The sequence below is a fragment of the Lontra canadensis genome, unplaced genomic scaffold, assembly GCF_010015895.1.
Source record: "Lontra canadensis isolate GAN:19392208 unplaced genomic scaffold, GSC_riverotter_1.0 scaffold127, whole genome shotgun sequence".
In the NCBI taxonomy this organism is placed as follows: Eukaryota; Metazoa; Chordata; class Mammalia; order Carnivora; family Mustelidae; genus Lontra; species Lontra canadensis.
In genome coordinates this window covers 1,942,540-1,964,477 of record NW_022631121.1, presented here as the reverse complement: position 1 = coordinate 1,964,477, position 21,938 = coordinate 1,942,540, and the positions used below count along the sequence as shown (strand labels likewise).

Here is a 21,938-nt window from a genome sequence, read left to right as displayed (position 1 = left end):
TAACCTTACAGTGGCCTCTAAGTTTTCTAGTGAAAGGAAGAGTCAGAGGTCTCTCACTTTAAATCTAAGGCTAGAAATGCTTAAGTTTAGTGAGGAAGGTGTGTTGAAATCTCAGGCTCTTGTACCAGTTTTCCAACTTGTGAATACAAAAATTCTTGAAGGAAATTTAAAGTGCTACTCAAGTGAACACAGAAACAATAAGGAAGCAGAACAGCTTTCTTGTGGACACGGAGAAAGTTTAGCCATCTGAATAGGAGATCAGACCAGCCACCACATCCCCTTAAGCCAAAGCTTAATCCAGAGCCAGGTCCTAACTGTCTTCACTTCTGTGAGGGCTGAGAGAGGTGAGGAGCTGCATAAGAGAAAACTGAGGCCGTCACAGTTTGGTTCATGAGGCTTAAGGAAAGAAACGATCATAAAAGTCTAAGGCGAGGAACCAAGTGCTGAGGTAGAAGCTGCAGCCTGTTCTCTTAAAGCTCTAGCTATGGAAACGCATGAGGGCAGCTGCACTCAGCAGATACTCAGGCGAAACAGCCAGCTATTATTATTAACTAAAGTCTCTGGGGACTTTAAGTTAAAACCACTGCTCATTTTCTATTTCAAAAATCCTAGAACCCTTAAGAATTATGCTACATCGACTCTGCCTATGCTCTATAAAGGGAACAAAGCATGGATGACAGCCCATCTGTTTACTACATAGTTTACTGAATATTGTAAGCCCACACAAAAAAAGATCACTTAAAATACCACTGCACATTGACACTGTACCTGGTCACCCAAGGGCTCTGGTGGAGATATGGAATAAGATTAATGTTCCTGTCATGCCTTCTCACACAACATCCCTTCTTCAGCCCATGGATCAAGAAATTACTTTGACTTTTGAGCCTTAGGATTTAAGAAACACTTTCTGTAAGGCTATAGCTGCCAGAGCTAGTGATTCTCCTGCTGGAGCCAGGAAAAGTCAAACGAAAACCTTCTGGAAAGGATTTACCATCTCAGTTGCCATTAGGGACATTTGTGATTCATTAGAAGAAGTAAAAATATCAATGGTCCCAGGAGTTTGGAAAAAGTGGATTCTAACCATCACAGATGATATTGAAGGGTGGAAGGGGAGGAAGAGACTGCAGATGTGGTGGGAAGAAGAAGAGGAGAATTAGAAATAGAGCCTAGAGATGGGAATGAACTGCTACAATCTCCTGACAAAACTTTAAGAAGCAGCTCCTCATCTTTTATGGATGAACAAAGCAGTTTCTTGAGATGGAATCTACTCCTGGTGAAAATGCTGTGAAGACTGTTGCAGTGATGACAAACCATTGAGAATATTACATAAACTTAGTCAAGACAACAGTAGCGGGGTTTGAGAGGATTGGCTCCAATTTGGGAAGAAATTCTACTGTGGATAAAATGCTGTCAGACAGCACTGCGTGCTATAGAAAAATGGTTGCTGAAAGGACAGTCAAGAGATGGGACATCATTGTTGTCTTAAGAAATCACCCCAGCCCTCCACCACCACCCTGATCCGTCAGCAGCCATCCACACTGAGGCAAGACCCTCCACCAAGAAGATGACTCCCTGAAAGCTGAGAAAATGAATAGCCTGTTTTTACAACAAAGTATTTTTAAATTAAGATTTCTATAGTTTTTTTTAGACAGCATGTAATTTTAAATTTAATAAACTACAGTATAGTGTAAACATAACTTTTTTATATGTACAAGGAAACCAAAAAATTATTTTGGCTTGCTTCATTGTTCACTTTAGTATGGTGATCTGGAACCAAACCCACAGTATTTCTGAAATACGCCTATATTTGCATATTTTAAATGCTGTGCCTGAGGGTCTGGCTTCCAATCAGCTGAATCTAGGCGCTCACTGAGATCCTCCCTTTGGGGACACTGATAGGCCTTGCTACACCCTCCAGTACTGGGATCCACTAAAAATAGCATACACTGCTTGGACAATCACAAAGGTTTGAGAGACAACCCAAGAGCTGTGAGAGGGTTGAATGGTAAGTTTCATCTCTGCCGTGAGGTTATTCCTTCTGCACGGGAGGAGGTGGCTGTTGTATCTAATACACAGAAAGCAACACAGTATCAAGGAAAATCGGCAAATATGCTCAAAACTGGAAAAGAAAAGAAAACTTTAGAGAAAGTCCTTAATGAGATAGATATAACTGATTTACTTAATAAAGATACTCACTGAACTTGGGAGAAGAATGGATGAACACAGTAAGAACTTGAACAAAGAGAAAATATAATCTAGTATCCAATGTCCTGGACAAACTGGACAGCGACATGCAAAAGAATGAAATGGGAGCACCTTGTAATACATCATACATAAAAATGAACGCAAAATGGATGAAAGACTTCAGTGTGAGACTTGAAACCATACAAATCCTTGAAGAGAACATAAGCTGTCACTTCTTTGACATCAGCCATAACATCATGAGACAATATCAAAATTAAAAGCTTTTGCATGGAAAAGGAGACCATCAACAAAACAAAAGGGCAACTTACTGAATTAGATATTTGGAAAGGATATGTAAAAAATGTATACAACTTACTACCAAAACAACCCAATCTAATAAAAAAAAAATGAGCAGAGGACCTGAACATTTTTCCAAAGAAAAATGCACGTGGCCAACAGACACGTGAAAAAATATTCAACCTCACTCATCATCAAGAAACTGCAAATCAGAGCTACAATGACCTATCATCACCTCACAGCCAGAATGGCAGTTATCAAAACCACAAAAAATAACAAATGTTGACTAGGATGTGGAGAAAAGGAAACACTCGTACATTGTTGCTGGGAATGTAAATGGTAGAGCTACTATGGAAAACAGTGTAGAGGTTCCTCAAAAAATTAAAAACAGCAGTACTACTATACAACCCAATAACTGCACATCTGAGTATTTAACCAAAGAAAACAAATACATTCATGTAATATGTTATGCACTCCTATGTTTATTGCAGCATTATTTATAGTCAAGAAATGGATCCAACCTAAGTGCCCATTGATACACGAATGGATAACTATATGGTGTGTGTAAAGTACACACACACAATGGAATATTACTCAGCCATAAAGAATGGAATCTTGCCTTTTACATCAACATGGATGGGCCTAGAGGGTATTACATTAAGTGAAATAAGTCAGACAAATAAAAAAAGACAAATACCATATGATTTCCCTTTTATATGGAATCAAAAAATCAAAATTAAAAAAAAAACTTGTAAATACAGAGAAGAAACTGGTGGTTCCTGGGAGTGGAGTGGATGAATTATGTGAAGGAGATAAAGAGGTACAAACTTCCAGTTATGAATTAGGTGACAGGGATAAAAAGTACAGTATAGAGAATATAGTCAATAATATTGGAATAACTTTGCATGGTGACAGATGGTGACTATACTTATGATGGTGAGCATTTCCTAATGTATGTAACTGGTGAATCACTGGGTTGTCATGTCAACTAAAGATATTAAGTATAAATATTGTATGTCAACTATATTTAAGAAACTGAAGACAAATAAATGGAAATACTTCTTGCTCACGGATCAGAGGAATATTGCTAAAATATCCATACTTCCCAAAGCAATCTATAGATTCAGTACTATCCTTATCAAAATTCAATGGCATTTATTTTTACAGAAAGAGAACCAATAATGCTAAAACTTGTTTTGAACCACAAAAGAACCCAAATGACCAAAACTATCTTGAGAAAGAAGAACAAGGCAGAAGGCATCATTCTCCCTGACTTCAACTGTATTACGAAGCTATAGTAACCAAAAGAGTATGGCATTGTTATTTAATACAGAAAAAAATCAACGGAACAGAGTAGAGTCCAGAAATAAACCCACACATACATGGTTAATTCAATTACTACAAAGGAGCCGAGAATATACAATGGGCAATGGGGAAAGTACAGTCTGTTTAATAAATGGTGCTGGGAAAACTGGGTAGCCACATGCAGAAGGAATGAAACTGGACCACTACCTTACTTGAATATAAGACTCAAAACCATAAAACTCCTAGGAGAAAACAAAACTCCAAGGAGCTCCTAGAAGTTCCTTGACATCTCTTACAGGTTGGGTTTTTTAGTTTGACACCTAAAGAAAAGCATCAAATGCAAAATAAGTGGGACCACATCAAACTACAAAGCTTCCACACATAGGAAACCATTAACAAAATGAAAAGATATGCTACTGAATGGGAGCAAATATTTGCAAAGCATATGTGATAAGGGGTTAATAAATCAAAATAAGATGTCATACAAAAAAAAAAAGATGTCATACAACTCAATAGTACAAAAAATACCAATCTGATTTAAAAATGGGCACAGGATCTGAATAAACATATTTCCAAAGACGACATATAGATGGCTAGCAGGACCTGAAAATCTGTTCAACATCACTAATTATAGGGAAATGCTAATTAAGACCATAAGCAGCTAGCACCTCACACCTGTTAGAATGGCTATCATCAAAGCAACAAATTAGCAAGTGTTGATCAGGATATGGAGAAAAGGGAACACTTGTACATTGCTGGTGGGAATGTAAATTGGTACAGCCACTATGGAGACTCCTCTGAAAGTTAAAAATAGAACTACCATATGGTCCAGCAATTCTACTTCTGGATATTTATCTGAAGGATATGAAAATAATAGTTTGAAAAGATCTATATACCACCATATTTACTGCAGCATTATTTACAATATCCGAACCATGGAGGCAACCTAACTATCCATCAATGTATAAATGTACATATACACCATGGAATATTATTCAGAAAAGAAGGAAAGCTTGCCATTTGCAACAAATTTTTGGACCATGAGGGCATTATGCTAATTAGTTACAGAAAGACAAATACTGTGTGATCTCATTTATTTGTGGAATCTAAAACAAGCAAAAAAAAAATCTGTGCTTGTCAGTACAGAGAACAGATTGGTGGTTGTCAGAGGCAGGGGTTGGGTGCAGGCAAAATAGGTGAAGAGGGTCAAAAGGTACAAACTTGGGTAACCATCTTGGGTCCCCTCTCTGTTTGGGAGCTTTGTATTACCACTCAACAAACCTTTCTTTGCTGTCCGCCAAAAAAAAAAAAAAGGTACAAACTTATAATTACACAATACAGCATGGGGATGTAATGTGCAGCATGGTGACTATGGTTAATAATCCTCTATTGAGTACTGGAAAGTTGCTAAGGGAGTAGCTCTTAAAAGTTCTCATCACAAGAAAAAAAATGTAACTCTATATGGTGATGGATGCTAACTAGACAAATTGTGGTGATCATCTCACAATATGTACAAATAGTGAATAATCCTGTTGTACCCCTGAAACTAATGTTATATGTCTGTTATACCTCAATAAAAAAATAACTATGAGCATAGACACTCCCTCCCCACTTATTTACTGCTATATCCTCAGGGCTTAGATTTATGCCTGAACCATAAATAGTGTGCGGTCAGTAAATGTTGAAGGAATGAGTGGTTAACTTTCAGATTCTTCATGCCAAGAAAACCCTCCATAATATTTTATGATATACAAAATGGGTTTTTTTTAAACATCCATCTTGGAAATACTCTACTCCATCCAAGTTGAAAAAAATCTACATATTGTGTGTATACATAAACATATACATATATACATGTATACACACATATGTGTGTATATATAATGGGATATTTATATATACCACATTTTATTGATTCATGCATTAATGAACATTTGGATTGTTCCCATCTTTTGGCTGTTATGAGTAATGCTGCTATGAACACCACTATACAAATATGCTTAATTTCCTGCTTTCATTTCTTTTGGTTATATACCCAGAAGTAGAATTTCTAAATAATATGGTAATTCTTTATTTTTATTAATATAGAATGTATTATTTGCCCCAGGGGTACACGTCTGTGAATCATCAGTCTTACACATTTCATAGCACTCACCATAGCACATAGCCTCCCCAGTGTCCATAACCCAGCACCCCCCATCCCTCCCCCCTTCCTCCCCCCCAGCAACCCTCAGTTTGCTTCCTGAGATTAAGAGTCTCTTATGGTTTGTCTCCCTCCCGGTCCCATCTTGTTTCATTCCCCCTCCCCAACCCCCGTGACCCCCGCCCTGCCTCTCAAATTTTTCATATCAGAGAGATCATATGATAATTGCCTTTCTCTGATTGACTTATTTCACTCAGCATAATATTTTAAATGTTTTTAGAGACTTGCATACTGTTTTCCACACTGACTACACCATTTTATATTCCAGCGCAGTGCACAAGGCTCAAGACTTCTCTATATCCTCCCCAGCGCTTATTACACCATGCATATGTGTGTGTGTAAAGAGAATATTTATATATTATATATATAATATATATAATCATTCTAATAGCATGCTGATGTTTAAGATTGTTTTGATTTTATAAAACATAAAATTCAGTTTGTGGATCTGAATTTCCTACTTGCAGCTTTTTAACAGTTGGTTCCAAAAATTTGTTTTCCAACAAATGCACAAGTAAATGGGTCAACAGAAAAGCTTCTTACTCTTAAAGCAGCTAATTACAGAGAGATGGTCAGGAACAGGGCTCACCTCCTAGCTGGGTGTCTTGGCCAAGTTCCTCTGCCTCAGCTAGCTTGTAGGGTTGTTGGATGAAATTGTCACACTCTAAAGCCCTTTAACAGTACCTGGGCATATGTCGGGCATTGTTTGTTAAGGGTTAGTTTTTGTTGTTTATTGATTTGGCTGAACCACATGCTCTCTTTGAATTCCACAGTGCTTACCAGAAGTCCAAACCAGATATAACTAGGATATTTTTCATTTCTTTTTGTGGCAGTTGAGCTGGAATCTCTCTGAAATCCTGAAGCCTTGGAAAGCATTTGTCAGGACATTTACTGTCTCAGTAGATGTGAAGAACTTCTTAAAAAGGAGAAGTTTGTAGGAAGAGAAATAGAAAATTAGTTTTACTGGGACAAGAGAAATGGGATTATTTTCTTGGGAGAAAACGTTATAAATGGAAGTATCTTAATACAGTTACAGGTATAATTTAAATACCTTTTCTATATGAAAATGCCATGCCATGGTCTTATTTTTGTATTCCTAAAGTGCTTTTCTTACCAGGAAGCTCATTACAAACTGTCTGCTGACCTGATCCAATTTAACTCCTTTGCAGAAGAATCATGCTTCATAATGCAGCAGAAACAGATCACAGAGCTTCCAAGCTGAGACCTAGAGTTGTTTTGCAGGGATATCACACTGTATGAAGTGTGACACCATTGTTTATCATTAAGGATTCAAGTTATTGCATTATGTTAGGCATAATATTCTCAGTTATGAGCTTGAGTCAAACTATGGGAGACAAGCTATAGATTACTTGCAAAATGAGCTTCTAATGGAAATGCTGACAATCCATTAACAGCAAGAGAACTAGTGGCTGCTACTATAAATATACTTAAAGATTATAGTAATAAAAATACTTATTTTCAAATGACTTCTAGAAGTTCAAGGATTCTTTTAATGTTGCTATTAATAATAGGCTACCCTATCCTTTTGGCATTTGATTTTGTCTCGTAAATGGGCTTCCTCTAAGGTAATGATGTTGTACTACTGCACTTTTTTTTCCGTTTGATTTTGAGGGGGTTGGATGTCTTTTGGCAGAATTATCAATGCCTTTAATGGAAGGTGAATAATTGGTAGGTTCTTAGAATTATGGAGTTTTAAGTCTACAAATGTTCTTAGTGATCAGCAAGTCATCTCAATTATATTTGCTAGAGAAAACTTGAGATCCTAAAAAGTACTGGGCTAGGGCTTATAAAAGTGGGGGGAGGGACTGATGAAGTGCCTGAGGCTCTACCATTTTGTGTTATTAACTCACCGCCCCATGGCCTCCTCTCCTTGCCTCAGTCATTGGTCTTCCTTATGGTGATAAAAGTAACGTGTGTTCATTACAGAATTGTTCGGAAGTAAGGAAAACAGGATGCCTGGGTGGCTCCATCGGTTAAGCATCTGCCTTTGGCTCAAGTCATGATCCCGGGGTCCTGGGACTGAGCCCCATATCAGGCTCCTTGCTCTGCGGGGAGCCTGCTTCTCCCTCTGCCTGCCATTCCCCCCTGCTTGTGCATGCGCTCTCCCTTTCTCTGACAAATAAATAAATCTTTTTTTTAAAGATTTTATTTATTTATCTGACAGAGATTACAAGTAGGCAGAGAGGCAGGCAGAGAGAGGAGGAAGCAGGCTCCCTGCTGAGCAGAGAGCCCGATGTGGGGCTCGATCCCAGGATCCTGGGATCATGACCTGAGCTGAAGGCAGAGGCCCCAACCCACTGAGCCACCCAGGCGCCCCAATAAATAAATCTTTTAAGGAAAGAAAGAAAAGAAAAAACGAGAAGAGACTAAAAATCACCTGCAGTCCAGCTGCGTAGACAGCTGGGATCTGGCCCCATCTTTTCTCCATCTGCATGTGTATGTTTCCTTTTACAAAATGGGATCATGCAGAACATATGGCTCCCAAATCATTTTTACTATGCAGTAGCTCATGAACATTCTCACGCTATTAAGTATTCTTTAAGGACTGGATTTTCATCAGCCACCTTTCACTTCAGAGTTGTGCAACATTTCTCTCCCCTATTTCAGGGGTTTGCAGTTTTGTCTGTGATGACCCTGCAATGACCATCCATTTACCCAATAAGTATTTAATTGCAGCTCAGGTTATCTCCTCAGGAAACAAAAGTTTTTACACCTATTGCCCAGTTACTCCTCAGAAAGATACCAGCAGTAACAGGAGTGTGGTCTTTTTCCTGAGCCCTCACCAGCACTGGCCATTACAAATAAAAAAAAGTCTTGGGAGATTAAGCTTATAAAGATGGTGACGTAAGTCATTGCTGACTTTGCTCCCTCTCACAAGAAGGAACAACTATTAATAGACAAGACACCGCTGAGAGAATCCTAGAACATGGGGGTGAGGCTGTGTGCCACCCATATTGCCTCTAACCCAGGCCAGCCTAGTGTTACACAAAGTGATCTCCGCTGAGCCTCCAGTGTTTATCGTGGGAAAAGAGAGTCCAGTGTGGACATCCAGTTCCTCCAGATCACTGCTTGAGAGCCCCCATTCTGGTCTCATCCTATACGTATTGCAAGGCAATCTGTGGGCATCGGCCACTGAGAATCTGAGGGGCGGGGGCTTCCAACAACCAGTGTGGATACTGGCAGACTGAGTTCCTACCTGCAGCGACCTAAGTGGTGGTCGTCTGGGCTAGTGGTTTTGTCTATCTGCAGAGCCAAGACAGTAGCACAATTGGCCCAGGGAACTCAGCAGGGCACAAGTGTACCCGATTCTGGCGCTCAGAGAGTCTTCTGACCCTGGAGCCCGGTCTGCCTCTGGAAGGGGGAAGGGGCGCCGAGTCGTAGCCCTCCGTCCCCTGGTGCCGAGTGAAGCTGCCAACGCTGCCTGACCGGAGAGGCCGGCAAGAACACGTGGGAAGTGGCATAGTCCAGCAGCACTTGAGCCAAAAGTATGGCAGCAAGAGCTGACTGCCTCAAAGCCACGGCTAGGCTGTGAGGGTTCACTGACTACCCAGACCCTGGAACTAATTGACAGCCTACCCACTACTGAGTGCAGCTTCTGACCACCACCACCCCCAACCCGACCGGAAGGCCTGATCTGGAAAAACTGGGAGCCTATTTGGAGCTGGCCCTCCTGTCCCACCCAGGCAAGGGAGCTGAGTCACAGCCCCATCCACTGCTGAGTGAAGCTCCCAGCACCACCCAGACAGAAAGCTTGCCTGTAAGACCGGGAAAGCTGCAAAGCCCAGCAACAGTCAAGCACAGAGTCCAACAGAGAGTCCGCAGAGCAAAGCCAGTGGCTCCATTTGCGCAGGGAACTTATGACATAGGTCAGCTTGAGTCAACACCATAAAATGAAAGCCTTTCTGGCCTTGGAGCTACTTCTCTTGCTATGCCTGGATACATAAACTAATTCATAGCCCTGCCTACTGAATATAATTTTCAGCCTGCCTGACCAAGGAACCTAACTAGAACACACAGGAAACTATGTATCCCAACCAACAGACATACTTATAGTGTCCCTTGGACAGAGATCACTGCCCATGATGCTCTTTATCTGCAGAACAAAATAAGTTGACCCATTCTAGCCAGGGAATTTAGTACAAGCTTCTCCTGATTTAGGTCCTGAAATGATGAGCCTTGTAGGCTCATTGTCCTGCCCCAAGAAGGCAGAGAAGCTAATTCATAGCTCTACCTGCTGCTTAGTATAGAGTCCCGCCAGTCCAGTAAGCCTGAACAGAAAACCCAGGCAACTTGTACAATCTCGCTTGTTCAGGAACCAAACCAGGAGTCTTACCCAACCATTCTTAGAAAGTGACAACCTTAACCCCAACCTCAGAGTTCAATGAGGGGTCTCACCCAGAAATTGACCCTGATAGCAAAACTTCACCTGCCCAAGGGCATTACCAACTGAAACATCCAGAAACCCTCACTGAGAGGACCAGCAAAGAGCTATCTCTGCCAAAGCAAACCCATAAATTCTGGAAGAGGAGAATGCTTACTCAAATGTACAGAGACCAATGTAAAGAATCAAGGATCATGAAAAAAAAATCTAGTAAACATGACACCAAAAAAGGAAACTACCAAAGCTTTAATAACTGACCTTAAAGAAATGGCTATCTATGAACAGATTTCAGAATAAACCTTTAAAATTTAGAGAACTGCAATAACACATAGAAAACTAAAAATTAGGAAAATGATGTATAAACAAAACAAGAAGTTCAACAAAGATATATAGAAACCATCAAAAAAATTATAGAGCTGAAAAATACAATAATTGAACTAAAAAATTCTACCGAGCTTCAAAATGAGACTCAAGGCTCCTGGCTGGCTTGTCAGTAGAGGGTGCAACTCTTGATCATGGGGTTGTGAGTCTGAGCCCCATGTTGGGTATAGAGATTACTTAGAAATATCTTAAAAGACTCAGCTATGCAGAAAAAAACAGTGACCTAGACAAGAGGACATTTGAAATAATCCAGTTAGAGGAACAAAAAAAAAGAATTAAAAAAGTGAACAAAACATACAAGATGTAAAGACACAATAAAGACAAACAATATTTGCATTAAGGAAATTCCAGAAGGAAAAGAGAAGGAGAAGAGAATGGGTACAGAAAGTAAATTTAAAGCAGTAAGGGCCTAAAACATCCCAATCCATGAGGTACAAAGGATCTGAAATAAGATGAACCCCAAAACGGCTACACTGATACAGACTATAATTAAATTGTCAAAAGTCAAAGAAAAAAAATCTGGAAAACAACAAGAGAGGTAAATTACATATGAGGGAAAAATCATGAGACTATCAGTGAATTTCTCAACAAATCTGGTTTGGGCCAAGAGAGAATGGGATGGCATGTCCAAAATATTTAAAGGAAAAAAATGTCAACCAAGAATTCTGTACCTGGAAAAGCTGTCTTTCAGAAATGTAGAAGTAAAGACTTCCCCAAAAAACAAAGCTGAATTCACCACCACCAGACCTGCCTTCTAAGAAATGCTAAAGGGAGGTCTTTGAGTAAAAGGACACTAATGAACATCATAAAACATAAGGTACCAGTGAAACTTACTGGTAATGTTAAATATATAGTCAAAATTAGAATCTGTAATGTGGTAATGGTGGTGGGTAATTCACTTACAACTCTATTTTAGAAGTTAGAAAACATTGGGGCACTGGGGTGGCTGTCAGTTGAGTGTCTGCCTTCAGCTTAGGTCATGATCCCAGGGTCCTGGGATCAAGCCCCATGTCGGGTTCCCTGTTCTGTGGGGAGACTACTTCTCCCTCTCCCTCTGCAGTTCCCCCTGCTTGTGCTCTGTAAAATAAAATCTTTTAAAAATGTTAGAAAATATTGTAGAAATAACTACAACAACAATAATCTGTTACTGGTTATGCAATATAAAAAGTATGTTAACTGGGGGCACCTGGGTGGCTCAGTGGGTTGAGCCTCTGCCTTAGGCTCAGGTCATGATCTCAGGGTCCTGGGATCGAGCACTTCATCAGGCTCTCTGCTCAGCAGGGAGCCTGCTCCCCCCTCCCCACCTGCCTACTTATGATCTGTCTCTCTCTCTGTCAAATAAATAAATAAAATCTTTTTAAAAAATATGTTAACTAGGGGCGCCTGGGTGGCTCAGTGGGTTAAAGCCTCTGCCTTCAGCTCAGGTCATGACCCCAGGGTCCTGGGATCAAGTTCCACATCGGGCTCTCTGCTCAGCAGGGAGCCTGCTTTCTCCTCTCTCTGCCTGCTTCTCTGCCTACTTGTGATCTCTGTCAAATAAATAAATAAAATCTTAAAAAATATATGTTAACTATAATATCAATAAATGTGAATGGGGAGGGGGAGATGAAAGCATAAAGTTTAGAAGTTCTGTTGAAGTTGTTACCAGTTTAAAATAAGGCATTATAATTTTAAAATATTTTATGTAAACCTTGTAACCACAAGGATAAAACCTGTAGTAATTACACAAAAGTACATGATAAAGAAGTCAAACTATATAGATATCGGAAGACATTGAAACACAAAAAAAGAAAGCAGGACACAGAACAAAGAATAATGGTTCTATTAAAATAGTAATAAAAACAGTTAATAAAATTACTAAGTTCTTACCTATTAATGATTACTTTAAATCATATTTAATTGGATTAAATTCTCCAATCAATACACCTAGAATGGCTGAGTGGATAACATTTGAAAAACATCTAATGATATGTGCCCATAAGAGACTCACTTTAGTCTTAAAGACACACACAGACTGACAGTGAAAGGATTGAAAAAGTTGTTGTAAGCAAATGTATTCCAAAAACCAAACAACCCAAAAAGTGGGGGTAGCTATACTTGTATCATACTACAGAGACTTAAATATAAAAACGGTAAAATGAGACAAAGAAGGTCTTTTATGATTATGATTATGTTGCAGTGGTAAAGAGTTCAACCCACAGAACAAGTCTTAGCAAATTCAAGGAGACTGGAATCATACCAAGTACCTTGTCTGGCCATGATGGTCTCAAAGTAGAAATCATTAAAAGAAGGAAAACTGAAAAATTCATGAATACATGGAAACTAAACAATAGTCTGAGGGCGCCTGGGTGGCTCAGTTGGTTAAGCATCTGCCTTTGTCTCAGGTCATGATCACAGGGTCGTGGGATGGAGGCCTGCATCAGGGTCTCTGCTCAGTGGGGAGCCTGCTTCTCCTCCCTCTGCCTACCACTCCCCATTTGTGCTCTCTATTAAAATAAATAAGTAAAATCTTTAAAAAAAAATAGTCTCAATAGCCAAGAGTCAAAGAAGAAATTAAAGGGGAAATAAAAATGTATCTTGACACAAACAAAAATAGAAACACAATGTACCAAAACTTACGGTATGCCGACAGAACAGTTCTAAAAGGGAAGTTCATAGCAATAAATGCCTGTCTCGGGTAACAAGAAAGATCTCAGACAACTTAATGCTATGCTTTAGGAACTTAAAAAAAAGTGAACCCAAAGTTAGCAGAAGAAAGGAAATAATAGAAATTGGGGCAGAAACAAAAAGAATGGAGACGAAGAATACAATAGAAAAGACTAGCTAAACTAAGAGATGGTTTTTTGAAAAGATAAAATTGACAGATGTTTAGCTAAACCAAGAAAAAAAAATAGAGAGGACCCAAATCAACAAAATCACAAATGAAAATGCAGAAGTAAATATTACAACTGATAGCACAGAGAATCTTAAGAAGCTACTGTGAACAACTATATGCCAACAAACTGGAGAACCTAAAAGAAATGGGAAATTCATACTCAAGAATGAATCAGAGTAAAGTAGAAAATGTGGCAGACCAGTTATTAGTAAGGAGATTGAATTAGTGATCAAAAATATCCAAAAGAAGAAAGGCCCAGGAACAGATGGTTTCACTGGTGAATTTTACTAAACATTTAAAGAAGAATTAATGTAAATCCTTCTCAGACTCCTCAATGTTTGGGAGAAGGGAACACTCCCAAATGTATTTTGTAAGGCCAGCATTACCAAAGCCAGAAAAGAACACTAAAAGAAAACTACAGGCCACTATCTCTGATGAATATAGAGGCAAAAATTCTCAATAAAATACTAGTAAACAGGCGGTGTCTGGGTGGCTTAGTCTGCTGAGTGTCCAACTCTTGGTTTTGGCTGGGGTCATGATCTCAGGGCTGTGGGATCAAGCCCCACGCAGCAGAATCTGCTTCCCTTCTTCCTCTACCCCTCCCCCGTCTCTAGAATAAATAAATCTTTTTTTAAAATGCTAGTAAACAGAATTCAGCAGCACATTAAAAAGATCTTTCACTATATCAAATGGTATTTATTTTTGAGATACAAGCATGGTTAAACAGATGTAAATCTATCACTATAATACATCACATTGATAGAAGAAAAAAATCTTCTGATCATCTCAGTGGACACAGAAAAGTCATTGGGCAAAATACAATAACCATTCATGATAAAACCTTTTAACAAATTAGGTATAGAACAAACATACCTCACCATAATAAAAGCTGTAGATGACAAACCCACAGCTAACACGGTACTTAATGACAAAAGGTCGAAAGCCTTTCCTTTAAAATCGGGAATAAGACAAGGGTGCCCATTCTCACTCCTCCCATTTAAGATATTACTGAAATCCTAGCCAGAGCAATCAGATAAGAAAATATGAAAGCGCATCAGAATTGGAAAGAAGAAGTGAGATCGTCTATTTACCGATAACATGATTTTATATACAGGAAATCTGACAGACTCCCACCAAAGACCTGTTATATCTAATCTACAAATTCAGAGAAGTTTCAGGATACAAAATTAATATACCAAATAAGTAGCATCTTTATATACTAACAATGAATTATCTGAAGGAGAAATAAACTGATCCCATGTAGAATAGGATTGAAAGCAATAAAATACTTATGAATAAATTTAACCAAGGAGGTGAGAAATCTGTACACTGAAAAATATAAAATAGTGATGAAAAAAATTTTAGACAGAAATAAATGGAAATAAAAAATCCTAAAATTTATATGGAACCTTAAAAGACCACAAATACCCAAAGCAATCCTGAGAAAGAACAAAGCAGGAGGCATCACACTTCTGATTTCAAGCTATATTAGAAAAGTATAGTAATCCAAACAGTATAGTACTGGCATTAAAAAAGACATATAGACCAATGGGACAGAACTGAGAGCTCAGAAATAAACCCATGCAAGGGAGCCAGGAATACTCAGTGGAGTAAGGACTGTCTCTTCAACTCATGGTGCTGGGAAAAACTGTATATCCACACATGAAAGAATAAAACTAGATCCCTACATTACACCATTCACCAAAGTTACCTTGAAAAGGATTAAAGATGTCCATGTAAGACCATAAACCATAAAAATCCCAGAAGAAAACATAAGAAAAAAGCTCCTTTACGTGGGTCGTGGCAGAGATTTTTTTGGGTAGGACACCGAAAGCACAAGTCACAAAATCAAAAACAAGTGGGACTACATTAAACTAAAAACGTCTGCACAGCCAAAGGAACCATCAGCAAAAGACAGTCTACAGAATGGGAAATACATGTGCTAACCGTGTATCAGAGTTAAGTGTATATTCAAAATATATAAAGAACTCCCACAACTCAGTAGCAAAAACCTCAAAATAACCCAATCAAAAAATGGGTGATTACCTGAACAGACATTTTTCCATGGAAGATATACAAAGGACCAACAGGTATATGAGAAGATGCTCAACATCACTAATCAGGAGAAAAATGCAAATCAAAACCACAAGGACTCTCAACTCTATGGTCAACTAATCTTCGACAAAGCAGGAAAGAATGTCCAATGAAAAAAAGACAGCCTCTTCAACAAATGGTGTTGGGAAAATTGGACAGCCACATGCAGAAAAATGAAATTGGACCATTTCCTTACACATGAAAATAGACTCAAAATGGATGAAGGACCTCAATGTGAGAAAGGAACACAGGCAGCCACCTCTTCGACTTCAGCTGCAGCAGCTTCTTCCTAGGAACATCGCCAAAGGCAAGGGAAGCAAGGGCAGAAATGAATTATTGGGATTTCATCAAGATCAAAAGCTTTTGCACAGCAAAGGAAACAGTTAACAAAACCAAAAGACAACTGACAGAATGGGAGAAGATATTTGCAAACGACATATCAGATAAAGGGCTAGTATCCAAAATCTATAAAGAGCTTAGCAAACTCAACACCCAAAGAACAAATAATACAATCAAGAGACGGGCAGAGGACATGAACAGACTTTTCTGCAAAGAAGACATCCAGATGGCCAACAGGCACATGAAAAAATGCTCCACATCACTCGGCATCAGGGAAATACAAATCAAAACCACAATGAGATACCACCTCACACCAGTCAGAATGGCTAAAATTAACAAGTCAGGAAATGACAGATGCTGGCGAGGATGTGGAGAAAGGGGAACCCTCCTACACTGTTGGTGGGAATGCAAGGTGGTGCAGCCACTCTGGAAAACAGCATGGAGGTTACTCAAAAAGTTGAAAATAGAGCTACCCTATGACCCAGCAATTGCACTACTGGCTATTTACTCTAAAGATAAAAACATAGTGATCCGAAGGGGCACGTGCACCTGATTGTTTAGAGCAGCAATGTCCACAATAGCCAAACTATGGAAAGAACCTAGATGTCCATCAACAGATGAATGGATAAAGAAGATGTGGTGTATATATACAATGGAATACTATGCAGCCATCAAAAGAAATGAAATCCTGCCATTTGTGACGACGTGGATGGAACTAGAGGGTATTATGCTTAGCAAAATAAGTCAATCGGAGAAAGACAACTATCATATGATCTCCCTGATATGAGGAAGTGGAGATGCAACGTGGGGGGTTTGGGGGTAGGTAAAGAATAAATGAAACAAGACAGGATCAGGAGGGAGACAAAGCATAAGAGACTCTTAATCTCACAAAACAAACTGAGGGCTGCTGGGGGGAGGGGGGGAGGGAGAGGGTGGTGGGGTTATAGACATTGGGGAGGGTATGTGCTATGGTGAGTGCTGTGAAGTGTGTAAACCTGGCGATTCACAGACCTGTACCCCTGGGGCTAATACATTATATGTTTATAAAAAAATAAAAAATTTAAAAAAAACCACAAGGACTTTTCATCTCACGCCAATTAGACTGGCTGCCATCAAAAAGACCAGAAATAACAAATCCTGATGAGGGCATGGATTAAAAGGAACACTTGTGTGTTGGTGGTGGAATTTTAAATTGGTGTGGCCAAGGTGGAAAACAGTATGGAGGTTCCTCAAAAAAATTTGAAACTGAAACCACCGTATATATGATCCAGCAATTTCACTTCAGGGAATACATCCAAAGGAAACAAAAACACTAGGTCAAAATGCTATCTGCATCTCCACATTCACAGCAGCATTATTTGCAATGGTGAAGACATGGAAGCAACCTAAGTGTCTATCAGAGGATGAATGGATGTGTCAACAATGGAATATTAGTCAACCATTAAAAGGAGGAAATCCTGTCATTTGTGATAACATTGTTGGACCTTGAGGACATTATGCTAAGTGAAACAAGTAAGAGAAAAACAAATACATGAACTCACAGGTCGTTGGGGGCGGGGGGGTCAACAACTCAGGGAAAAAGCAATCAGATTTGTGGTTACCAGGGCAGAGAAAGGAGTGAAAGAGGGAAAATCAGATGCAGGTGGTCAAAAAGTACAAACTTCCATTTATAATATAAATAAGTACCAGGGATATAATGCACAGCATGAAGACATTGTTAACAATGTTAACATTGCTATGTGGTATACATGAAAGTTAAGAGAGTAGATCGCAAGAGTTCTCATCACAAGGGAAAATATAAATTTCTTTTATTTATGACAGATGTTAATTTACTGTGGTTAATGTCTAAGTAACATCATTACGCTCTACACCTTAAACTCTGCTGTGTGTCGATTACATCTCAATAAAACTGGAAATCTTTTTTTTTAACATGCTGGGAAGATCAAACAAACAAACACAGCCTGTAACAATCTGATATATCAAAAAGGTGTCTCACTTCAGTCATTTTGCATTTGTTTACTAGTGATGCTGAACATTTTTATAGGTCCTTTGTCAGTCTTTTGTGCTTTGTCTTAACAAGTCATATGCTCATTTTTCTAGAACATTTTTACATTCTTCTTAATTTGTAGGCTCCGTTTATATACTAAGATCCATTATTTATAGTTAAATATTGCAAGAACTTCCCCCTTGTGTTTCCTTTGCCTTTTACCTTATCTCATGGTGGGTTTTTTGGCGGGGGGATACATAAGTTTTACACTTTTGTATAGTTGAACACCAAACTTCTCCTTTATGGTTTCTCTCTTTGCTTTTATGCTCCTACCCAAAGGTAGTTCTAAAACACAAATCTGATCATAGCCCTCCCTTAATTAAAATCTTCCAGGGGCTCTTGGGGAAAAAACAATCCAGCTCCTCCTGGTGCTCCAGCCCCAGCCTATGGGCAGCCCCATAGGCACTCAGCTTACAGTCATGCCAAGAATTGTACGCAGAACTCTCTCCTTAGCGCCCTCTGCTTGGAAAGTCACCCCTCCACTAGCTGCACATGCTCCTTCCCTCCTCATCCCCTCTTCCTGATGCATCACTGAAGCCCCAGCTGGAGTATGAGCATTTCCTGTGTAGCACCTGGTCTTCAGGGGGCTCTGTGTTGCTTTGTAAAGTGAGTAACTCAAATGACGCGAAGTCTAAAATGGCCAACAAATGGAGAAGTGGCCCCCAGGGCCAGTTTAGGATCCCAAGATTGGACTGAGGTGCTGGGGGCGGAGGTTCTGTGACAAGCAAGGGAGAGAACTGAGGGCACAGAGCCCAGGCAGCAGGGGCAGGGTAGGGGAGTAGAACGGGACATGGGCACAGGTAGGAGCTGAGCTGCCACAGAGAGCAGAAGGGCAGATCAGCGGGCACCACTGCTAGGCCAGGATGGATGTCCCCATAAAGCTGAAGGACAGTGCCAAGGAAGAGCTCAGTTCTGAAAACACAGGGCAGGAGTCACTGGAGATCTCCAGTGGGAAAGCATGTCTGACAACTGTAATCCCTTTTACCCCCCCGAGTCTCCCACCCCAGCACATGACACTGCGGTCTTTCCAGCTTCATAGGCCAGAAACTGGAGTCACTTGTCTCCTCTTCCCCCCACACCCCACATCCCATCTGTCAGCTGTTCCTGTGGGCTCCACCTTCCACATGTAGCGGGACCATGACATTGCACGATTCCATTTAGAGGACATTCTGGAAAAGGCAAAACTGGAGGGACAGAAAAAGATCTGTTCCCAGAGGCTAGGGGAGGGAGTGACAAAAGATCTCGTGGAGACTGGGTGGCTGATGGAACTCTCCTAATACTCTGACCATGGTGGCAGTCACACAGCTGCAGGCATTTGTCAAAACTCATGGAACCGAGACTAAAAAGGCTGACTTTCACTTTAAGACCATCACACCTTACTAAAACTATGGGAAAAAACATTGACCAGGCCTCCAGCCATTTCTTTTTTTTTTTTAATATTTTATTTATTTATTTGACAGAGAGAGATCACAAGTAGATGGAGAGGCAGGCAGAGAGAGAGAGAGAGAGAGAGAGAGAGAAGCAGGCTCCCTGCCAAGCAGAGAGCCCAATGGGGGACTCGATCCCAGGACCCTGAGATCATGACCTGAGCCGAAGGCAGCAGCTTAACCCACTGAGCCAGCCAGGCGCCCCCTCCAGCCATTTGTCACCTCATCTCATCCGCATGACAACGGGTGTGGTCCAGACCAGCACGATTCTAATTACTTGGCTTCTCACTACAGTGGGCTCTTCACCATTACCCCAGCTCCTGCTCTGGCTTCCCTGCGGCCGGGGTGGGTCCTTTTAAAACCAAAGTCAGAATTCCTCAGTCTGGGACCCAGAACTTCAGAGGTAAAGGAACTCTCCCAAGGTTTCTCTTCTCACAGTAAAGCCTAAAGTTCTCACATGGCCACCAAGACCCTATGTGACAGTTTTCTGTCAACCCTCTGGTGACTTCCTCTTAACCCCTTCCCCCATCTCACCCCCCCCCCGCCTGTGACTCCACTCCTGCCACCATGGATGGCCTTCTTGCTCCTCCTCCGACATGCACTGCCTGCTCTCTTTTTGAGGTGCTCTGTCTGGAATGTGTTTGCCCCCGATTTCCATTCACACGGGCCCCTCCCTCATCTTTCAGGTCTTCTTGAGGCCTTCCCTGAGCAGCCACGTTACAACCGCTGTCCAGGTGCCCAGCCACCTCACAGCCCCATTTGCTATTGTTTTGTGTTTATTTTTGCTCACAGATTGTACTTCCCTCTGACATCCACTTATTTTGTTCATTTTGTTTATTGTGTGACTCGTCCTCATGTCGAGGAGGACAGGGATTTCTGTTTTATCTCCCACTGCCCTTCTGTACCTTGCACATGACTGTTTGCCTGAGAGAGAATGGACACTCAAATTTTGTAGCTGTGGGAAAGGCAGGCAAGAAGGCAAGCGTCCTAAGAACCAGCAGAGATGGTCCTCTCCATGGCCACATCTCACTGCCCCCGAATTTCCCTCAGCTGCTCCCCATATATAGTCCTGGACGACATCAGCTGTAGGACCAGTCTGTGGGGACCGGTGTTGTGGGGTGGTGGCTCTCCTTCCTGCTTTTCCTTTTTGTTCCCCTGCCACATCAGGTGACTAACTTAACAGATGCCTTCTCTCAAATTTCCCTCTAGAAGCAGATGTTCCAGGAGAGGAGTAGCCGGATGCTGCAGGCCTTGTCCCCGAAGCAGAGCCCTGTGAGCAGCCCCACCAGGAGCCGGTCCCCCTCCCGCTCCCCGTCGCCCACCTTCTCGTGGCTCCCAAACAAAACATCACCCCCCTCCTCACCCAAAGCAGCCTCAGCCTCCATCAGCAGCATGAGCGAGGGGGATGAGGATGAGAAGTAAAGGCTTCCGGCAGACAGCAAGGGCCGCACCGCACAGGCTGGGGCGAGGTGGGGTCACCGGGTGTGCCTGGGTGGGGTTGGAAGGGTGACGGTTGCAGGAGCTGCAGCTCAGCTAAGCAAAGGCCTGGGGACCAGCTTTCCCTCAGTCTCCACTCAGCATAAGACTTGGGCTCTGCATGGAGGTTTCAAGCCGGACGACCTTTACAAACCTTCTTAGCAGCATCTAGAATCACTACTTCAACCTTGCTAAAGAAAGATGCCGAGCACCCCCAGGAGACTTGCACTGAGTCGGGTGTCTTCTGCTTTGGTCCTTACATCCACCCCTAACAAGTCCACCACCCATGGAAGCGGCTGTTCCCTCAATCTGCTACTTCCAGCTCATAAGGGCCCTGCACGTTGCCTCCTACCACCCAAGCTCTGCCAGAATAAAGTTGTTTCCGATAGAGGTGGCAAAGTGCTTCTGAAATAGTCAAGTGAAAGACCAATTCCAATCTTCTCAGATTAGCTACTGAGACCTAATATTGCAACACATCGATTCTTTGCAGTTCTGGGAATGTGGTGCATAGACAAAGACATGCTTTAGATCAGATATATAGAAGGTCATCTAGCATGAACCTTAACTTCTTATTCAAGGACAGTTCTGTTGAGGAGAACGCCACAGAAGGCCTAATATGGTCCTGGTTCTACTTTTCATCCTTGGTTTGACTTCATGGTTTCCAGAAATTACCTTAACCTGTGGAAAATGCAACAAAGAAAAACACTGTGTGTGTGTGTGTGTGTGTGTGTGTGTGTGTGTGTATGAATGAAGAGGAGCTGCTTTGCTTTGGCTCCAAGTTTAGCAGATGGTTAATGTCTCCTGGAGCTTCTCCTTAAAGGATGCTAACTCTGGAATGGCTTTTCCCATTTCTGACCAGTTAACAATTTCATAGGCCTCAAGTAACAGTTTGATGTACCAAACCACAT

At 41.0% G+C, this 21,938-nt stretch overlaps 1 protein-coding gene across 3 annotated transcripts in view; it reads left to right on the top strand.

The window, feature by feature from the left end:
• The window catches only part of PCYT1B (phosphate cytidylyltransferase 1, choline, beta), a 120,178-nt gene extending 98,747 nt beyond the window's left edge, over positions 1–21,431 (top strand). For all 3 annotated transcript variants that reach the window (XM_032842301.1, XM_032842300.1, XM_032842302.1), the window contains exon 8: positions 20,764–21,431. In XM_032842301.1, coding sequence (XP_032698192.1) covers positions 20,764–20,976 — 213 coding nt within the window. In that variant the 3' untranslated portion in view covers positions 20,977–21,431. The remainder of the gene's footprint in view (positions 1–20,763) is intronic.
• The last annotated feature ends 507 nt before the right edge of the window (positions 21,432–21,938 follow it).